This window comes from Thunnus albacares, chromosome 3, assembly GCF_914725855.1.
Source record: "Thunnus albacares chromosome 3, fThuAlb1.1, whole genome shotgun sequence".
NCBI lineage: Eukaryota > Metazoa > Chordata > Actinopteri > Scombriformes > Scombridae > Thunnus > Thunnus albacares.
The window spans coordinates 33,595,389-33,610,777 of NC_058108.1; the positions used below are offsets into that span (position 1 = coordinate 33,595,389).

Consider the following 15,389-nt stretch of genomic DNA (forward strand, 5'->3'; position numbering starts at 1 on the left):
AAGACATCAACTTGGGCTACAATGACCATATTAACTGACATTTTACAGACAAAACGATCAGATGAGAAAATAATCATCAAATTAAATAGATAATCATCAGTTGCAGCCCTATTTACATATTTCAAAAGGCCAAATGTAAGCAATTTCAATATATATTTGAATGCAATAACTAAAAGAAGCAAGTTAAAACAAATAAAATGTGATATTAAAGGAACATTCTGCTGAAAATTGTATTGTATTTGACTATCAAACATTCCCCTCACTCCCCTTGTAGGCTTAAAAGATGGCTCCCCTGCAGCATAATCACTTCTCCATTGTTGATCCCTAAGCTCAATATACAATTGTCAATTTGCCAATAAATCATCAAATATGCTACAGAAGGTACCTTTTAGAGCTGCCTCTCAAGACAATAGGCAGTGAATATTTGATAATAACAGATTTTTTATTGGGGGGACTCCTTTAGTAAATCTCTGTAAATGATGACATAATACAAAAGTGAAAGAGCCACTTTATGGCAGCTTTGAAAAACAGACAATCCAAGAAAACAAAAAAACAACCAATTATATATAATGATAGCCAGATGCAACTATCCTGTATTAGCCAAATCCAATATGTTGTGAAGGGGAACACAATGCTGCCCACTGTAAGTTGTTATTATTATTATTTTATGCATGTACATACATTTATATAACAATTACAAATCATTAAAGTTATTTTGCCAACCAATGGGGTTCAGTTGAAGGCATAATGGAGATTCCAACGTTTCCAAAGAAAAGATACCAAATATGCCAAATTTTGGGGGAAATGCACAAAACGTCTAGAATGCGGGGGGGGGGGGGGATTATCGGATTTGCCGCTAGACAGTATAGCCTACAGCTTGGTGAAACTAAAATTGGGACTGAAAGGGAGAAGATTTACCACCGTGGAAGAAATCCAGGAAGAATCGCAGGGAAGCTCCAGAGACACGGTGACAAAAGATAACTGCAAGAAATGTTTCTAGCAAGCAGATGCAGAGTGTAAAAAAAATGTGTTAAAAAGATGTGGAAAAATGATTTTCTACTGAAATGTGAATTTAAAGGGGGGGAAAAAAGTTAAAGGAAAAGAGGAACAGAGATGTATTATTATCTTCCTCGTGTTTTACTTCTGAGGACTACAAACATTCATTTTTCTAATTTCCCTTCAGTCTCTCTGTCGACCACAGAGCTGCAGGCAGAGGTCTCAGACAGACAAACACAGCATGTAGGGACAGAACACACACACACACATACACACACACAGTTGGCATGAACACGCAAACCCACCACACACACACATGCTAAATATTAGCCTCTCACAACATCCAGAGGAAACATGACTGCCCCTTAATTCAGCACAATCTGAGCACATCACACCACAAACACGCTACAACACACACACACACACACACTTGGTAGCATATGCGTGACAAATACACATGTTCCTATTAGTACACACAAACACAAACACACCGGGTACATGTATATATTACACACACACACATACACTGAACTCTGGGAAGGGTCATGACCTGATGGCATGGGGAAGGCTGTAACCATGGCAACATGCAAAACACAGCCAGGCTGGGAGGTGAATACAGCTAATCACAGCTGGACCAATAAATCAGTCGAGACGATGTATTGGCTGATATTAGCTTATTATATATATAAATATATCCTTACTGGCGTGTATATCGATGGCCGAAGAGCAAAACCTCCTATCTGAAAAATGCACTTTTTTGAAAAAACTAAAAAAAACCTGTTGTTTTCTTGCAGAATGCTATTTGTTAGGGATACCCAATACATAATACACTGTTTTTGGACTATATTACTATATTATGTGTTAACAATACTGTAATAACCATACAAACATACCGTAAACAATACCACATAATATAGTAATATAGTCCAAAAACAGTATTTTTATTATGTATTTTCTCAAAAAAGTGCATTTTTCAGATAGGAGGTTTTGCTCTTCGGCCATCGATATGTCAGCTGATGAGTGACAATGAATGTCGGCACAGAAATGCCAAAGAAGAAGAAGTGCCAGCATGACATAGATTGTCCATCAGAGAGCGAAGACGTTAAATGTCTCGCTCACGTAAAATGCAGTAGAAAGGGGGCGCTGTTGCGCTTATCGCATTTGAATATTGTTCACTGTACAGCAGGTTCAGTCTTTGAAAATGAAATGTAAAAAGCCATTTTCATTTTCAAATTGTTCGAAAATTACATTTTAAATTTAATTGCAGCTTAAATAGTGTTTGCATAAATGGAAAATCAGGTTACATTGTTTATACTGCATTTGAATATTGTCCACTGTACAGCTGGGAAACTAAATATCAAACAGCTTTTTTAATTTTCATTTTAATGCGGTCATAGAACCGCATGTGATTGGATTATTGCATTTTCATTTTTTTACTCTAATAACACATGTGGGAAATTATAATGCTATTGTGAAATTACATTTTCAAGTTTGCATTATCATTTTAATATTGTCCCCTACAGGCTTCCATGCTTCTTACTCACCCACAACTTTCTATTCTTCCTGATGTATTTCCCCTTTCTCTCTGACAATCATCATCACTTTTCTCCACCTTCTTTCATGTTCACATCCATCCATCCCTCTCTCCTGCCTGTCACCTCCATTTCTCCTGCCTGTTGTTTTACCACCATCACACCGTCCTTCCTTTCATTTCACCTCTCCTTCTCGTCTTCTTTTGTTGTTCCCTCTATCTATATATCAGTCTACGCTCCATCCTACTTCCCCTCTACTAATACCTCCTTCCCGTGTCTCACACTTCCATCCTTCATTTCTCTCCCCTCCCTCCCTCCCTCTATACATCCATACATCCACAGGGGAGCAGAGCATTTAATTGAAACACCCCAAAGGCAGATAAGTGAAAGGTGATGGAGGAAGGAAAAAAAAAACAAGGAGGAAGAGAAAGAAGAGGATGAGTAGGAGGGGAAGAGGGACAAAAATACCCAAAAGGAGGAGAGAGAGAGAGACAATGCAAATGAATCAGAGGAAACAGAAATGTGAGAGCTGAAGGCGATTGTCTGTTTTCTCCCACTGATATTTGCACAAGTGTCCGTCTCAGATTAGTGACTGGCTGTTTGAACAGTGGTGCGTGTTTCTCCCCATCATGCTTTTTTTTTTTAATTCTCTCAGTGTGTCGGCTTTACTTTGGATAGATATTACAGAAGAAAGAGAAGTCAGTGTTTCCCCACACACACATATAAATACACACACACACACACCCTGGTCTGAAGAATAACAGCTGAGCAGGTTTTTATAAAGGGAGTGATGGTGTCTCTCCTCACCACAGATCCTACCATCCAGCGTGAGGCTGTTACCGCACACAGCAGGGAGCGTCCCACAGTCCCAGCTTTAAGAAAACTCAAATTCTTGGGAAAATCCAGCTCCCATGTCTGCTGCGATGACGGATTTGAGCCCTATATATATAGTGTAAATACAGAAATGCATGCATGTGCAAATGGACTGAACACACACACACACAGGCGTATCTGCTGTTGGAAGGACGCTTTTCATCCAAATGCCTTGTAGGAGAGTTTTTTGTTTGTTTAGTTTTAGCATGAGCAGCACTATAGGGAATAAAGTGAAGTCATAACACCAGGCCACCCCGGTAGCTTAGGGGATTGAGGCTCCAATCATAAACCACAACACCTCAGGTTTGTAAAAGTCCTAGATTAGTAACAAATAGTCAATGAATCAATTAAACAGAGAAATCGGCAGCTATTTTGATAATGAAATAATCATTTTTGTCCATTTTTTAACCAAAAAGAGCAAATATTTGGTGGTTTCAGCTTCTCAGATGTGATGATTTGAGGCTTTTCTGTTTCATACATGATAGTAAATGGAATATGTTTGGGTTTTGAACTGGTGAGCAGACAAAACAAGACATTTGAAGACGTCACCATGAGCTCTACAAAATAAAAGTATAATGGCCGATTTTCACTATTTTCTGACATTTTTTTTAGATATGACAAATAATCGAGAAAATACTCTGCAAATTAATTGAATATGTGAATAATTGTTAGTTGCAGCCCTATTCCCAATTTCAAAATTACAAATTACAAATTACAAAGTTACATCTAATGCACTACAATGTGTAATAAATGCGATAAACATGTAATTAATGCAGAATGTAATGTTATTTTTCACTTGTATGAGAAAGATTTTAAAGGTATTTCTTTATTGAGAGGTTAAATTGATTTATTTCAACACTGCAATCTGTGGTGGCAACTTTTTCTAAAGTAATCTCATTTAAATACATAAGTTGCCACCTGTGCTTCAGAATATTTCTTATAATTACAAATTTAATTCATGATTAGTGTTTGTCAGTTATAGCCAGAGGGTGCACACAAACACAGAACACACTGTAAAGATCCAATTATCTCACCAACACTGAGACAGCAACACTAAAAAACAATGAAAAACTGTATGAATGCAAAGTGACAAAAACACAAAATTAATTTATGCATGTGGAGACACATTTTCTTTCATAAGACAGACATAATATATTAATTATGTCACCCGATCACACACAAAAACACACAGTATTGCTGTACAAATGCAAATCTGTGTAATTAAGCTACGTGTGTGAATGCAAGCACACAGACCCACATATACACAAAAAGAGACAATTATACTGTACAAATGCAAATACAAGCGATTATCACACACACTCACACACACTCACACACACATTTCTCCAGCGTGCTCCTCCTCTATCTCAGTAAATTAGTCGGGTAAACAGCGAGGTCACACTCCGGTTAGCCTCTAAACTGCCGCAGCACGGCATCTGCCATCTCCGCCTGCGTTAGCTTCACACCGTTAATTAGCTGCACTCAGACGCCAATCAACTGCACTAATGAGGACAGCTCTGCCTTTCTGCCTAATGAGAGAAACACTCTGAGTGTCTTAGGGGAAAGTTAACTGCAAGGACACACACATAAAATCACACACTTTTACTTCCTGGTATATTTTTATTTTAAGCACACTTTGAATCTTTTTTTCCTTCTATTTAATAAACTGATCCTACTTTACTGTGATTAATCAACATTTGTCCACACTCTTCTTTCACTTTCACTTAATATTTTAGCCAGTATTATGATTGTTGGTTTGCTATGATTGATTTTTTCATGGCAATCATTAAAACATCCTGTTGTCATTCTCTCTTTGCTTTCCCTCTGCTTCCCTCATCACGCACATGCACCTGGTCATATTTTTGCCAAAACATAATTTGCAAACTTTGCTGTTTATATTTGTATTTTATGAAAATGTTTTTCACTTTGACCCAATCAAAACAGCCAACCATCCAAGCTGAAAAGAGAACGCTGTGTATTTAGCCATATTTAGGCAAAAAAAACCCAAAAACTGAATATTTAGAACATACTGAGCACGTTGGATGGACCACAGATGTGTGGAATTTGCTGCAGAAGTGGTTTGAGAAGTTTCTATAAACATCTTGATATTTTTTTTTTCCAACACAAAAATAAGTCAGCACCAGTATCCATTATAACCGGCACTAATTCAACCGACCGCGGCTGCTGTTCTTTCTGAAGGCAGAAACATTTTACTTCTTTCAGGCCTTCTGATGGTGATTTTCTGATACTCAAAAGAAGGTTAAAACAGAAGAAAAACCTCAGACTGTATAAAAAGATGCAGCAGGTGGTTACTGACTTTTACAACCTGTACATTTCAACCATTTAAAGGTCCCCGGTGCAGTTTTCTTGTAAAAAAAATGTTTCTGTTAAATATTTCTCACCAAAATGTACACGTGAAGCTTAAGAAATGTGTAGGGCTGCAACTAACGATGATTAAAAATTTAAAAAATGTCAGATAAATAGAGCGAAATGTCTGTTATACTTCCATGGTGACGTCTTAAAATGTCTTGTTTTGTCTGATCAACAATCCAGTGTTTATTTGATGTTTTTTCTTTGATTACTTGGCATAGACAGGAAGTAGCACTAGTCTGCCATGTTGTTTGTCTGATGCAGTAAATCCCATAAATCCACAGTCAATTGCACACCTGCTGGAGCTTTGTATTGACTGGCTAATCACACAGGTCACCTCCAGGTCAAAGTGAATGTGCGTGCGTGTGTGTGTGAGCCATCCAACTACACTCCCATAATTCTTGGGATCCCTTGGGCTAAAGGGAGTTTCTGGGATGGGGCACCCTGGTACTTGAACACACACACACATACACATTCAGAAGGCCTCTGGGTATCATCAGAACACACAAAGGACTGTTACTGGGTGTGGAGCGAAGCCTTCATGCAACCACACAGAGCCAACAAAAGACCGGAGAGAGAAATTAGTGTTCAAAAACAAGCGAAAGAAAATGAGAAAGCAGCAAGAAATACAAATATGATGAGTGAAGAGGAAGTATACTGGAGAAAGATGAGCTGATAGAAAGATTGAGGAGAAAGCTGTGACAGAAAACAACAACAGGAAGCTTCTTAATATTGACCAGGTGTTGATATGACAACCTGCAACAACAGTGAGAAGCTGAGTGATGATTTAACATGGTGTTACGTAGCGAACTGCAAATCATTTTGTGAAATCCACACATTAATATCTATCTGGTACTACCTCAAAAGTCTTCAAAGATGTTTTAATATGATGCCCGACTGTGCTGTAACTTCATGTCATGTCTGTTTACATCAATGCGGAATACAACCACTTCTTGATTAGGGAGAAAAACTGTATCGTAGCATTAAAACAGGCTCCTATGAAGCGATAAAGTGATCTGGGTAATGAAAGTGTTGAGTGTTCTGGTTAAGAGTCAATCTGTTTTAATCAGATGTGTTGCCAACTGGTTCAGAGCACAAACAGGTAACAGATGTAAAAGCTCCTACTGAGCTATAAATACACTGGAGTAGAGTATAAAGTGGTTTTCTGGACTCAAGTCGGTTTGGGTCGCATTTCCTCAATGGTCTGTTCATGATTGGATGCGGTTGCTACTGGTTCACTAGGATTAAGGTCTGTTTATCTGTGCACGTGTGTGCCTGAGAGTTTTACTGTTGTTTTTTTTTTTTTAAAGGTGCAGTATGTAGAATTTAGTGGCATCTAGTGGAACGGACTTGGCAAAAATGGGATATAATATTCATAAGTATGTTTTAATGGGTGTATAATCACCTGAAAATAAGAATTGTTGTGTTTTCATTAGTTTAGAATGAGTCCTTTATATCTACACACGGAGCAGGTCCTCTTCCACCATGTTTCTACAGTAGCTCGGAAGGGACAAACCAAACTTGTTTTTCGCAAGTTTCATGGCCACCGTAGGTTCTCCTACACGCTTGGAGGGGAGGAGTATTCATTTAGATGCCACTAAATCTTGCACACTGCTCCTTTAAATGGGGGTTCAAGTCTGAACATTTTAATTTATGGTTTTTCCTCATCTCAGAACATTCAAATCAATGGTTTTCAGTCAGCGAAAATAATGTGACAAGAATACAGTACGTTCTGTTGGCTGACTATGAAGAAGCTGATTGAAGAATTAAAGCTTATTGTAGTGCTTATTTTTCACACTAGACATGAAAATCAGATAAGTGACTACACACAGGTGTATTGATGGACAAATACGTTCTACTACTTGAGATTGAAATGTATGAGCAATTCATGAGCTTATTTTAGATTTTGATAAATGAAGAATTCAACTGTGCGGATCAAAATTGAATGAACACTACATCGGTTTTATCTTTTTGTTAACTACTTTGAACGACTCAATCAACATCAATCTGCTAAATCAGCAGCTTATTTCCATTTTCTATCTTTTTCACTTCCTCTTATATGATGCAATTCCTTTCTGTGCTCACAGGAGGATCTTAGTTTAGCCCCTTAGTTATGCTGCTGTAGGCCTAGACCGCCGGAGAACTTCCCATGATCCGCTGAGCTCCTCTCTCCTCTTCTTTCTCTCCATCTGTACGCATTCATGTCCCGTTAATGCACATTACTAACTCACCATCTTCTCTCTCCCATAGTTTTGTGCTTTGTGGTCTTTCTTCTCCTGTTGCTTTCTGCAGGTATTTCTGTCTCCGGCGCTGCAGAATCTGAATCTGTGATTACAAGCCACCCACTGCCCCCGTGATCTGCTCAACACCCACTACCGCAATTATTATTACTATTATTACAACTATACATCTCTGTATGGAACTTACATTGCTATGCTCTCTCTCTTTCTCTTTCTCTATCTACCCAACCGGCTGAGGCAGATGGCCGCCCACCTAGAGCCTGGTTCTGCTCAAGGTTTCTTCCTCTTAAAAGGGAGTTTTTCCTTGCCGCTGTCACCAAGTGCTTGGGGAATGTTGAGTCTCTGTAAATAATACTGTAAAGATTACTGTCTAGACCTGCTCTATATGAAAAGTGCACTGAGATAATTTGGCTCTATGTAAATAAAACTGACTTGACTACTGTTATACTACTGCAATATTAAAGAAGAACAAAGGAGAGAATTATGTGGAGTACGTATTGTAGAAGAAGAATGAGTGAATGGAAGGAAAAACACAAAGAGAAAGCAACAAACACTGACTGTGTTTTGTGTGTGTGTGTGTGTGTGTGTGTGTGTGTGCATGAAGAGAGAAATATTATAACAGCAAGGAAGTGTTTGTGTGTGTGTGTGTGCGAGCGTATTTCCGCGGGACATCAGGCTTTATTGAGTCCATCAACACAGCAGGAGGAAAAGAAATCACTCCTGCTGGAGGAAGTGCTAATGGCTCTGCACTGTGAGTGTGTCACTATGTGTGTGTGTGTGTGTGTGTGCTGATTGATCGAACATGCCAAGTCCATCTCGGTATTCCCCGATGGCAGCCAGAGTGTGAAATTGCCAAAAAGACAAACAGCAAATAATCAGGACAGACACACATGTCCACAAACGGACCAACACACACACATTTTCTTTCACCATCGCTCTAAATTTCTCTTTATCTTTCTCTCTCTCTCTCTCTCTCTCACACACACACACACGTCCACCTGTTCATCTCTACCTTCCCGTGTGTAATTAGTTGTATTTTTCATGGCTGTTATTCACTTTACTCCCCCTCCGACTGCGCTCAGAGGAAAAGTAAGTCTTTGTATCTGCACATTTTCTGTGTCAACCCTTAAGTCCGTCACACTCTGTCTCGCACACAAACTTTCACACTGGTATAAAAGCATATCACTGTCATAAAGGGATCAATCAGGGAGAAAAGTTCATTAAAAATCTCTGTTGTGTTTGCTTTTTCATTCCCTCTCTCTCTTTCTTTCTCCCCAGCAGTGTTTGTGTGTGTGTTTCCAGGCGTCTCCAGGCAGTAGCAGATACTTTCTCCATCCTAAACTACAAAAACACATTATAACAAAGACTTCAGAGCAGTGTGTGTGTGTGTGTGCACACGTTTTTGTTACCTCACCGGGACCTTTTCCAGTATAAACACCGACCTTGTCTGGACCAGTAGCCCTCATCGGGACAAAAGCCCGGTCCTAATGAGCCAAAAACGTAATTTCTGGGGTCCTGGTTAAGGTTAGGGTTAAGAATGAATTGGTTATGGGGTTTGGGTTAGACTGTCCACAATGAATGCAAGTCAATGCAAGGTCCTAAAAAGGATAGCTGCGCAAACTCGTGTGTGTGTGCGTGTGTGTGTGTGACACATTTAGCCACATAGTAACCAACTGCGTCCAAGCTTTTGGTTATTAAACAAGAAAAAAAGGTCTTTGTGTGTGTGCGTGTGCGTGTGTGTGTCTGTGTTCAGTTGTCAAATGAAAGCTCGACTGTGCCTATTGCTCCTGTGGGACAATGTTAGTGATTTGTGGTGCTTCTGCTGTCCAAAGGGAGACCATTTGCAGTGTTTTCTGGGGAAGAAAAATGGGGCAATTTTTGATCAGGAGAAAACAGTGAGTGCACAGCCTGCAGCAATAGAAAATAACTCTACTACTCTACTTTATACAGTTTAATATTTTAAATGAAATGGATGTCTCTTAGCTGATAATATTAGCTGATAATGACAGGGTATGCAGAGTTACTGCAAAAAAAGCACAAAAAGCTTTCAGTTTTACTTAAAAAACAACATCAGGAGCAGGAAGGTGTAAGGAGACAGACATCCTTTTTTGGAGTAACTTTATTTTTATATCGATGGCCGAAGAGCAAAACCTTCTATCTGAAAAATGCACTTTTGTTACAGAATGCTATTTGTTAAGGATACCCAAAACATAACACACTGTTTTTGGACTATATTACTATATTATGTGGTATTGTTTAAGGTATCTTTGTATGGTTATTTGTATGGTTTGTATGGTTACACCACACTGTTACTTTTATTCTCTTGTTTTATCTGTCTTATTCCCTTTTTAGATTCTTTTTATTTCCAAATTTAACACTTTTTAATTAGGGTTAGGGTTAGTTAGTTTTTATATGTCTTTTTACTTGTGTTGCGTTTATATTCTGTTTTAATGCCTTTTATGTTCTATGTAAAGAACTTTGAATTGCCTTGTTGTTGAAATGTGCTATACAAATAAACTTGCCTTATTACAGTATTGTTAACACATAATATAGTAATATAGTCCAAAAACACAGTGTATTATATATTGTGTATCCTTAACAAATAGCATTCTGCAAGAAAACAACAAGTTTTTTTTTTTTAGTTTTCTCAAAAAAGTGCATTTTTCAGATAGGAGGTTTTGCACTTCGGCCATCGATATATTTTAAAAATCAAGGGATCTCCAGGAGTTTGTAGGGTGTAGGATACAGTCATGTGGTTTCAGAGTGCAATTTGGATTGACAGAAGTTGAAAATAAGTCTTTTGTTGGATTTAGTTTACAGGATAAATGGTAAGATGCATCACAGAGGCAGAACAATCATAGTTCAGGTTTGGAGTATAATATGTAAAACCTAAATCCTGTACTTTAAACTTAAGACTGCTGTTCACACAGAAAAGGCAAAAAAAAACAACAGATGAAAGCCAAATTCGGTTGAAACGTGAAGGAGTAATACTGTACGAGCTGTAAACTCCAGGTGAACTTCAGCTAAGCTGTGGCACTGAAATATGGATAAATTGGATTATAACATACATAATACTGTCTCCATTGTGACAAACTACACTATTTTTCCCTTTTCTATCCATTTTTTAATAATTAATTATCCTTATTTGAATCCTAAAAAACAAGCACAATTGCAGTTATTCAGATAGTATCAAACTTAATCAGAAGGAAAATGATTTTATGTCCCAGTTGTCAAGAGCAACTGGCCCAGAATGTGACAATCTTAGTCCAGTTTGATTGGTCACGATGTCCAGGTACAGCCATAATCAGTCCAACATGCATATGTGTCCGCCCCTTAAAGTGTAATGTTGGATGTAGGACAGAGGGGAGTAGGGTAGGGACTGTAGGGTTCAGATGTCAGATATAGGAGAAAGGATGTAGGGTATGGAAATGAAAGTATGCAGAGGTTTTTGGAGATGTACTCACAGTCGAGACAGAGCTTCGTTCTTCTGAAACAGTAGTTCTGAAAGTTGGCTGAGACGGTTCTTGTTGAGGCGACTGGACACACACAAAAAAAAAAACATGCAGGATTAAAACACTTGCAGTGTAAAAAATACTGGAAATGTCACCTTCATTCTACATGTATAAATACAGTTTACATGTACTGTGTGTATGTGTGAGTCGTGTGCTCTCACAGTCTCTCCAGCTCCTTCAGCTCATCGAAAGCTCCCCTCTCAACGTTACTGATCTGGTTCTCCATCAGATGACTGCAACACACAGTGATTAATAGACATTAAAGGACCAGTTCACAATTTTTCAGTCTGTCTTAAAACAACAATCAGGAGCCCAGATGAACATTGCTATAATGATTCCTCCTGTTCATACTGACCGTTAGAAGATCCCTTCATAATGCACTTACAATGGAAGTGATGGGGGACAAAATCCACAGTCCTCCTTCTGTGCAAAAGTATTTAAAAGTTTATCTGAAGTTAATATGAAGCTTCAGTTGCCCAAATGAGTCAAATCAAGTAGATATCTTTCAACATTACAGTCTTTTTAGTGCCAAAGTTCCTCTTTTTGTTACTATACTTCCACCTGCAGCTCAACAGGGAAACACTGTCCGAGGAAACACAAAGAGGGAATTTGATGCTAAAAAGACTGTAAATGTGTCAGATATCCACTTGATATGACTAACTCAGACTGCTGAAGCCTCATAGAAGCTTCACATCAACTTTTAAATGACTGTGTGGACACACTGTGTGGACACTTGGCCTCCATCACTTCCATTGAAAGCACATTTGAAGGATCTTTTAATATCCAGTATGAACAGCTGGAATGATTACAGCGAGGAAAACCTCTTTCACTGTTCACATGGACACTTGACTTTTGTTTTAAGACACACTTGAAAAATTGTGAACCTCTCCTTTAAACATGAATAACATTAAAATGTTTCACTGTAAATTCAAACACTTGTTTGTATCGCCGTGTAAATGGAAAAAGCAATTAGTCCAACAGATCAGATACACAGCTGCATGTTTCATAATGTAATTATTAGCAGTAAAAAGCTGCTGTTGTCACCACAAAATGACAGCGGACAGCTTTATTTTGCTGAGATATATATATTTTTTATAATCTCAGACATGAACATGTTTCAAGCACATACTGTTTATACTTACAACAATATTTCAGCAACAAACATTAATGCATCAAGTAAATTAAACTAATTATAGCAAGTGGGTGACATCAGTTTACCATTTGGTACAGCTAATAACACAAAACACAACCGAGAGCACTTAAAGTAATCTATTTAATTAATTTCTTAATTTGTGGAGACATAATCAGAGAATCATATGAATTATAACTCTCTGGACACATTATAATTAAAACGAGGGTCTGAACAAACCAAAGCAAAAGACAAAATGTTGTATCTTTCACAGTCTAATAAATCAAACTGAAGACACAAAGACTTGGCACACTTTCTTCCTCCATTAACTGCTGCCGTGATCTGTATATTTGATAAATACACTCCAGACTTTGTAAAACGACCGGGGTAACACTCAATCCCCTCCTGACAGCGACGAGCCCCAGGCTCCCAGCGGGCTGCTAATCTGTTCTGAGCAGGCCTCCAGAGATGTCATTAGTTCCTGGCATGTAATCCGTTTAACACCTCATGTCCATCACTGACACTCAGCACAGATGCAATCCTCGGGTTAACACAGGAAACCACCGTTGGTCCGGCCTCTCCCAGAGGGCACCGTGTTTCCAGGTCGAAAGGTCACGTTTAACCCCCCCCCCCCACTCCCCCTCTCTCTCTGTTGTATATGTGACTGACACTGACACCGAACAAGCACCTCTGGTTGGCTCATGTGTCGGTGCTGAGCTCAAGCATCATTCTGTGCCCTCTGGCTTTCAATGGCACCACAGCTATGATTCCCACATTCCTACCAGAGTTAAAGCTACCAAAGACATGTGGGAAAGAATTTCTGCTAATAAATACAATCTGCAGCCTCGTAAACAGAGCCTGACAGCAGTGAGAGAAGGTTAGAGCTGAGTATTTTCTAGAAATATTTCTGTATTTAGTTTGTATTAAAAAACAAACAAAATAATGTAATGGTTGGAAAAGTAAAACATGATGCACTCAGTTGAAGTTGTTCTGAATAACAAGCTAATAACAAGTAAAGCTGGACGGATCACTCAGTGGTAAACATATACATGAACATTTATATGATTGTAAGAGTAAATATTATTAAGTGACTCACAGGACTCGGAGGTGTTTGAGACCAGAGAAGTCTGATTTGGTGATGACTGTCAAGTTATTCCCGTTCAGATCGCTGTAAAAAACAAGAATGACAACAGAAGTCAATATCAGAACATGCAAATAATCTGAGCACATCTCAGATGCACAAAATAACATGGAACAGAAAGATGTTAAGACTGATATGTACTGTATGCATCAAAACACAGTCTGGGGTTGCTCACATAGGTGATAGAGAAAGATTCACATGTATAAACTGTACAGAAATGTTGATTTAACCCATAAGAACCAGGACGCATTTCTCCTTAAAGGAAAATTATGGGGAATATAAAACAGACCAAATGGACCATATCATAAAGATACTTCCCTAACTTGTTTTATATCGATTTGTTCAAGAAATGTGGTCAGAACAGGTGAAATGTAATACAGGACGTCTTATTAAAGCATCAGAATTGTTAAATGGGTTGAAACCTACCTTTAGTAACAAAAAACAAGCTTTTTTAAAATTAGCTAGTTCTGTCACATTTGCTGACATTTTGGAAGTGATGTCATGGGTACACAGATTCACACATTGTCACATGACTGCACCAGGATGTTCAGTAGATGTCACTTAGGGACTTCATGAGTTAAAATCAAGGATAAAAGTTGTATAAGGAATTTTCCAGAACATTGAAAGGGTTGGTGGGTTCTTATGGGTTAAGAAGAGAAGATATTATATGGGAACCTCGAATCATCTGTGCTAAATTTTGTGCCAATCCATAAAGTTGATGTTGGGATTTTTCACAAGATAAGTGAAAAATTGGCCCGCTGGGGGCACTGGAGGAAAAGTCAGGGGATAACCAAAGTTATAATGGTTCATCCTCTGGGGAACATGAAGGTCTGCACAAAATTTCATGGGAATCCATCTGATAGTTGCTGAGATATTTCAGTCTGGACCAAAGTGGTGAACCTCTGCCATCCCTCGCGTCATGCTTTTATTATTGCTACAATAAAAGTTAAATCTTTAATTTCTATCGGTTAACACTGTGAAAACATCTCTGTACTGTCCAACACATGTTTCTGTTCTTTGAAGTTATTTTCACTCACGGTGAAGAAAGTCTTTTCAGCGGGAGTTCACTTTGAGGACAAGCCGAAGCTGTTTTTACTATAAATCAGCTAACGTCAGCTCAAAGCTGCAAGAAAATAAAGGAAACTTTCTGCCAGACGTTAGTTCAGACGTACAGTATGACATTCCTTCCGAAATGAAACAGCTACTGTTTGACAAGAGTGTCATGTTCCTCCTCGACTCACACTGACATGCTCTCCGCTCATTTTCCACTCAACTGCTGCGCGCGTTCGAGTCACTCAAGTTTTTAGAGAAGAGTTTCCAGCTATTTTATATACACGCTGTAGGTAAAACTGTTGCCAGTGTGTGTGTGTGTTATGTGATATTATACTCAGGCAGGCACTCTTTTCAACACAGTCACAGAGGCTGCTCCTAGAGGGAGGGGTTTAACCTATGACCTCATTGTCTACTTTGACTGACAGCAGCGAAGACAGAGAGGAGATGATGTCACTCTTCCCACGAGGCTTTGTGGAAGGAGAGGTAAACTGAGCCGTGTGCACGTACCTGTATGTGTGTATATGTGTGTATGTGTGTGTGTGT

General features: G+C 38.7%; 1 protein-coding gene across 1 annotated transcript in view; it reads right to left on the reverse strand.

The window, feature by feature from the left end:
* The window catches only part of LOC122973464 (slit homolog 1 protein-like), an 80,181-nt gene that overhangs the window by 50,100 nt on the left and 14,692 nt on the right, over positions 1–15,389 (reverse strand). Inside the window, exons 2-4 of the mRNA XM_044341018.1 lie at positions 13,749–13,820; positions 11,685–11,756; positions 11,476–11,547 (exon numbers count right to left, since the gene is read on the reverse strand). Coding sequence (XP_044196953.1) covers positions 11,476–11,547; positions 11,685–11,756; positions 13,749–13,820 — 216 coding nt within the window. The remainder of the gene's footprint in view (positions 1–11,475; positions 11,548–11,684; positions 11,757–13,748; positions 13,821–15,389) is intronic.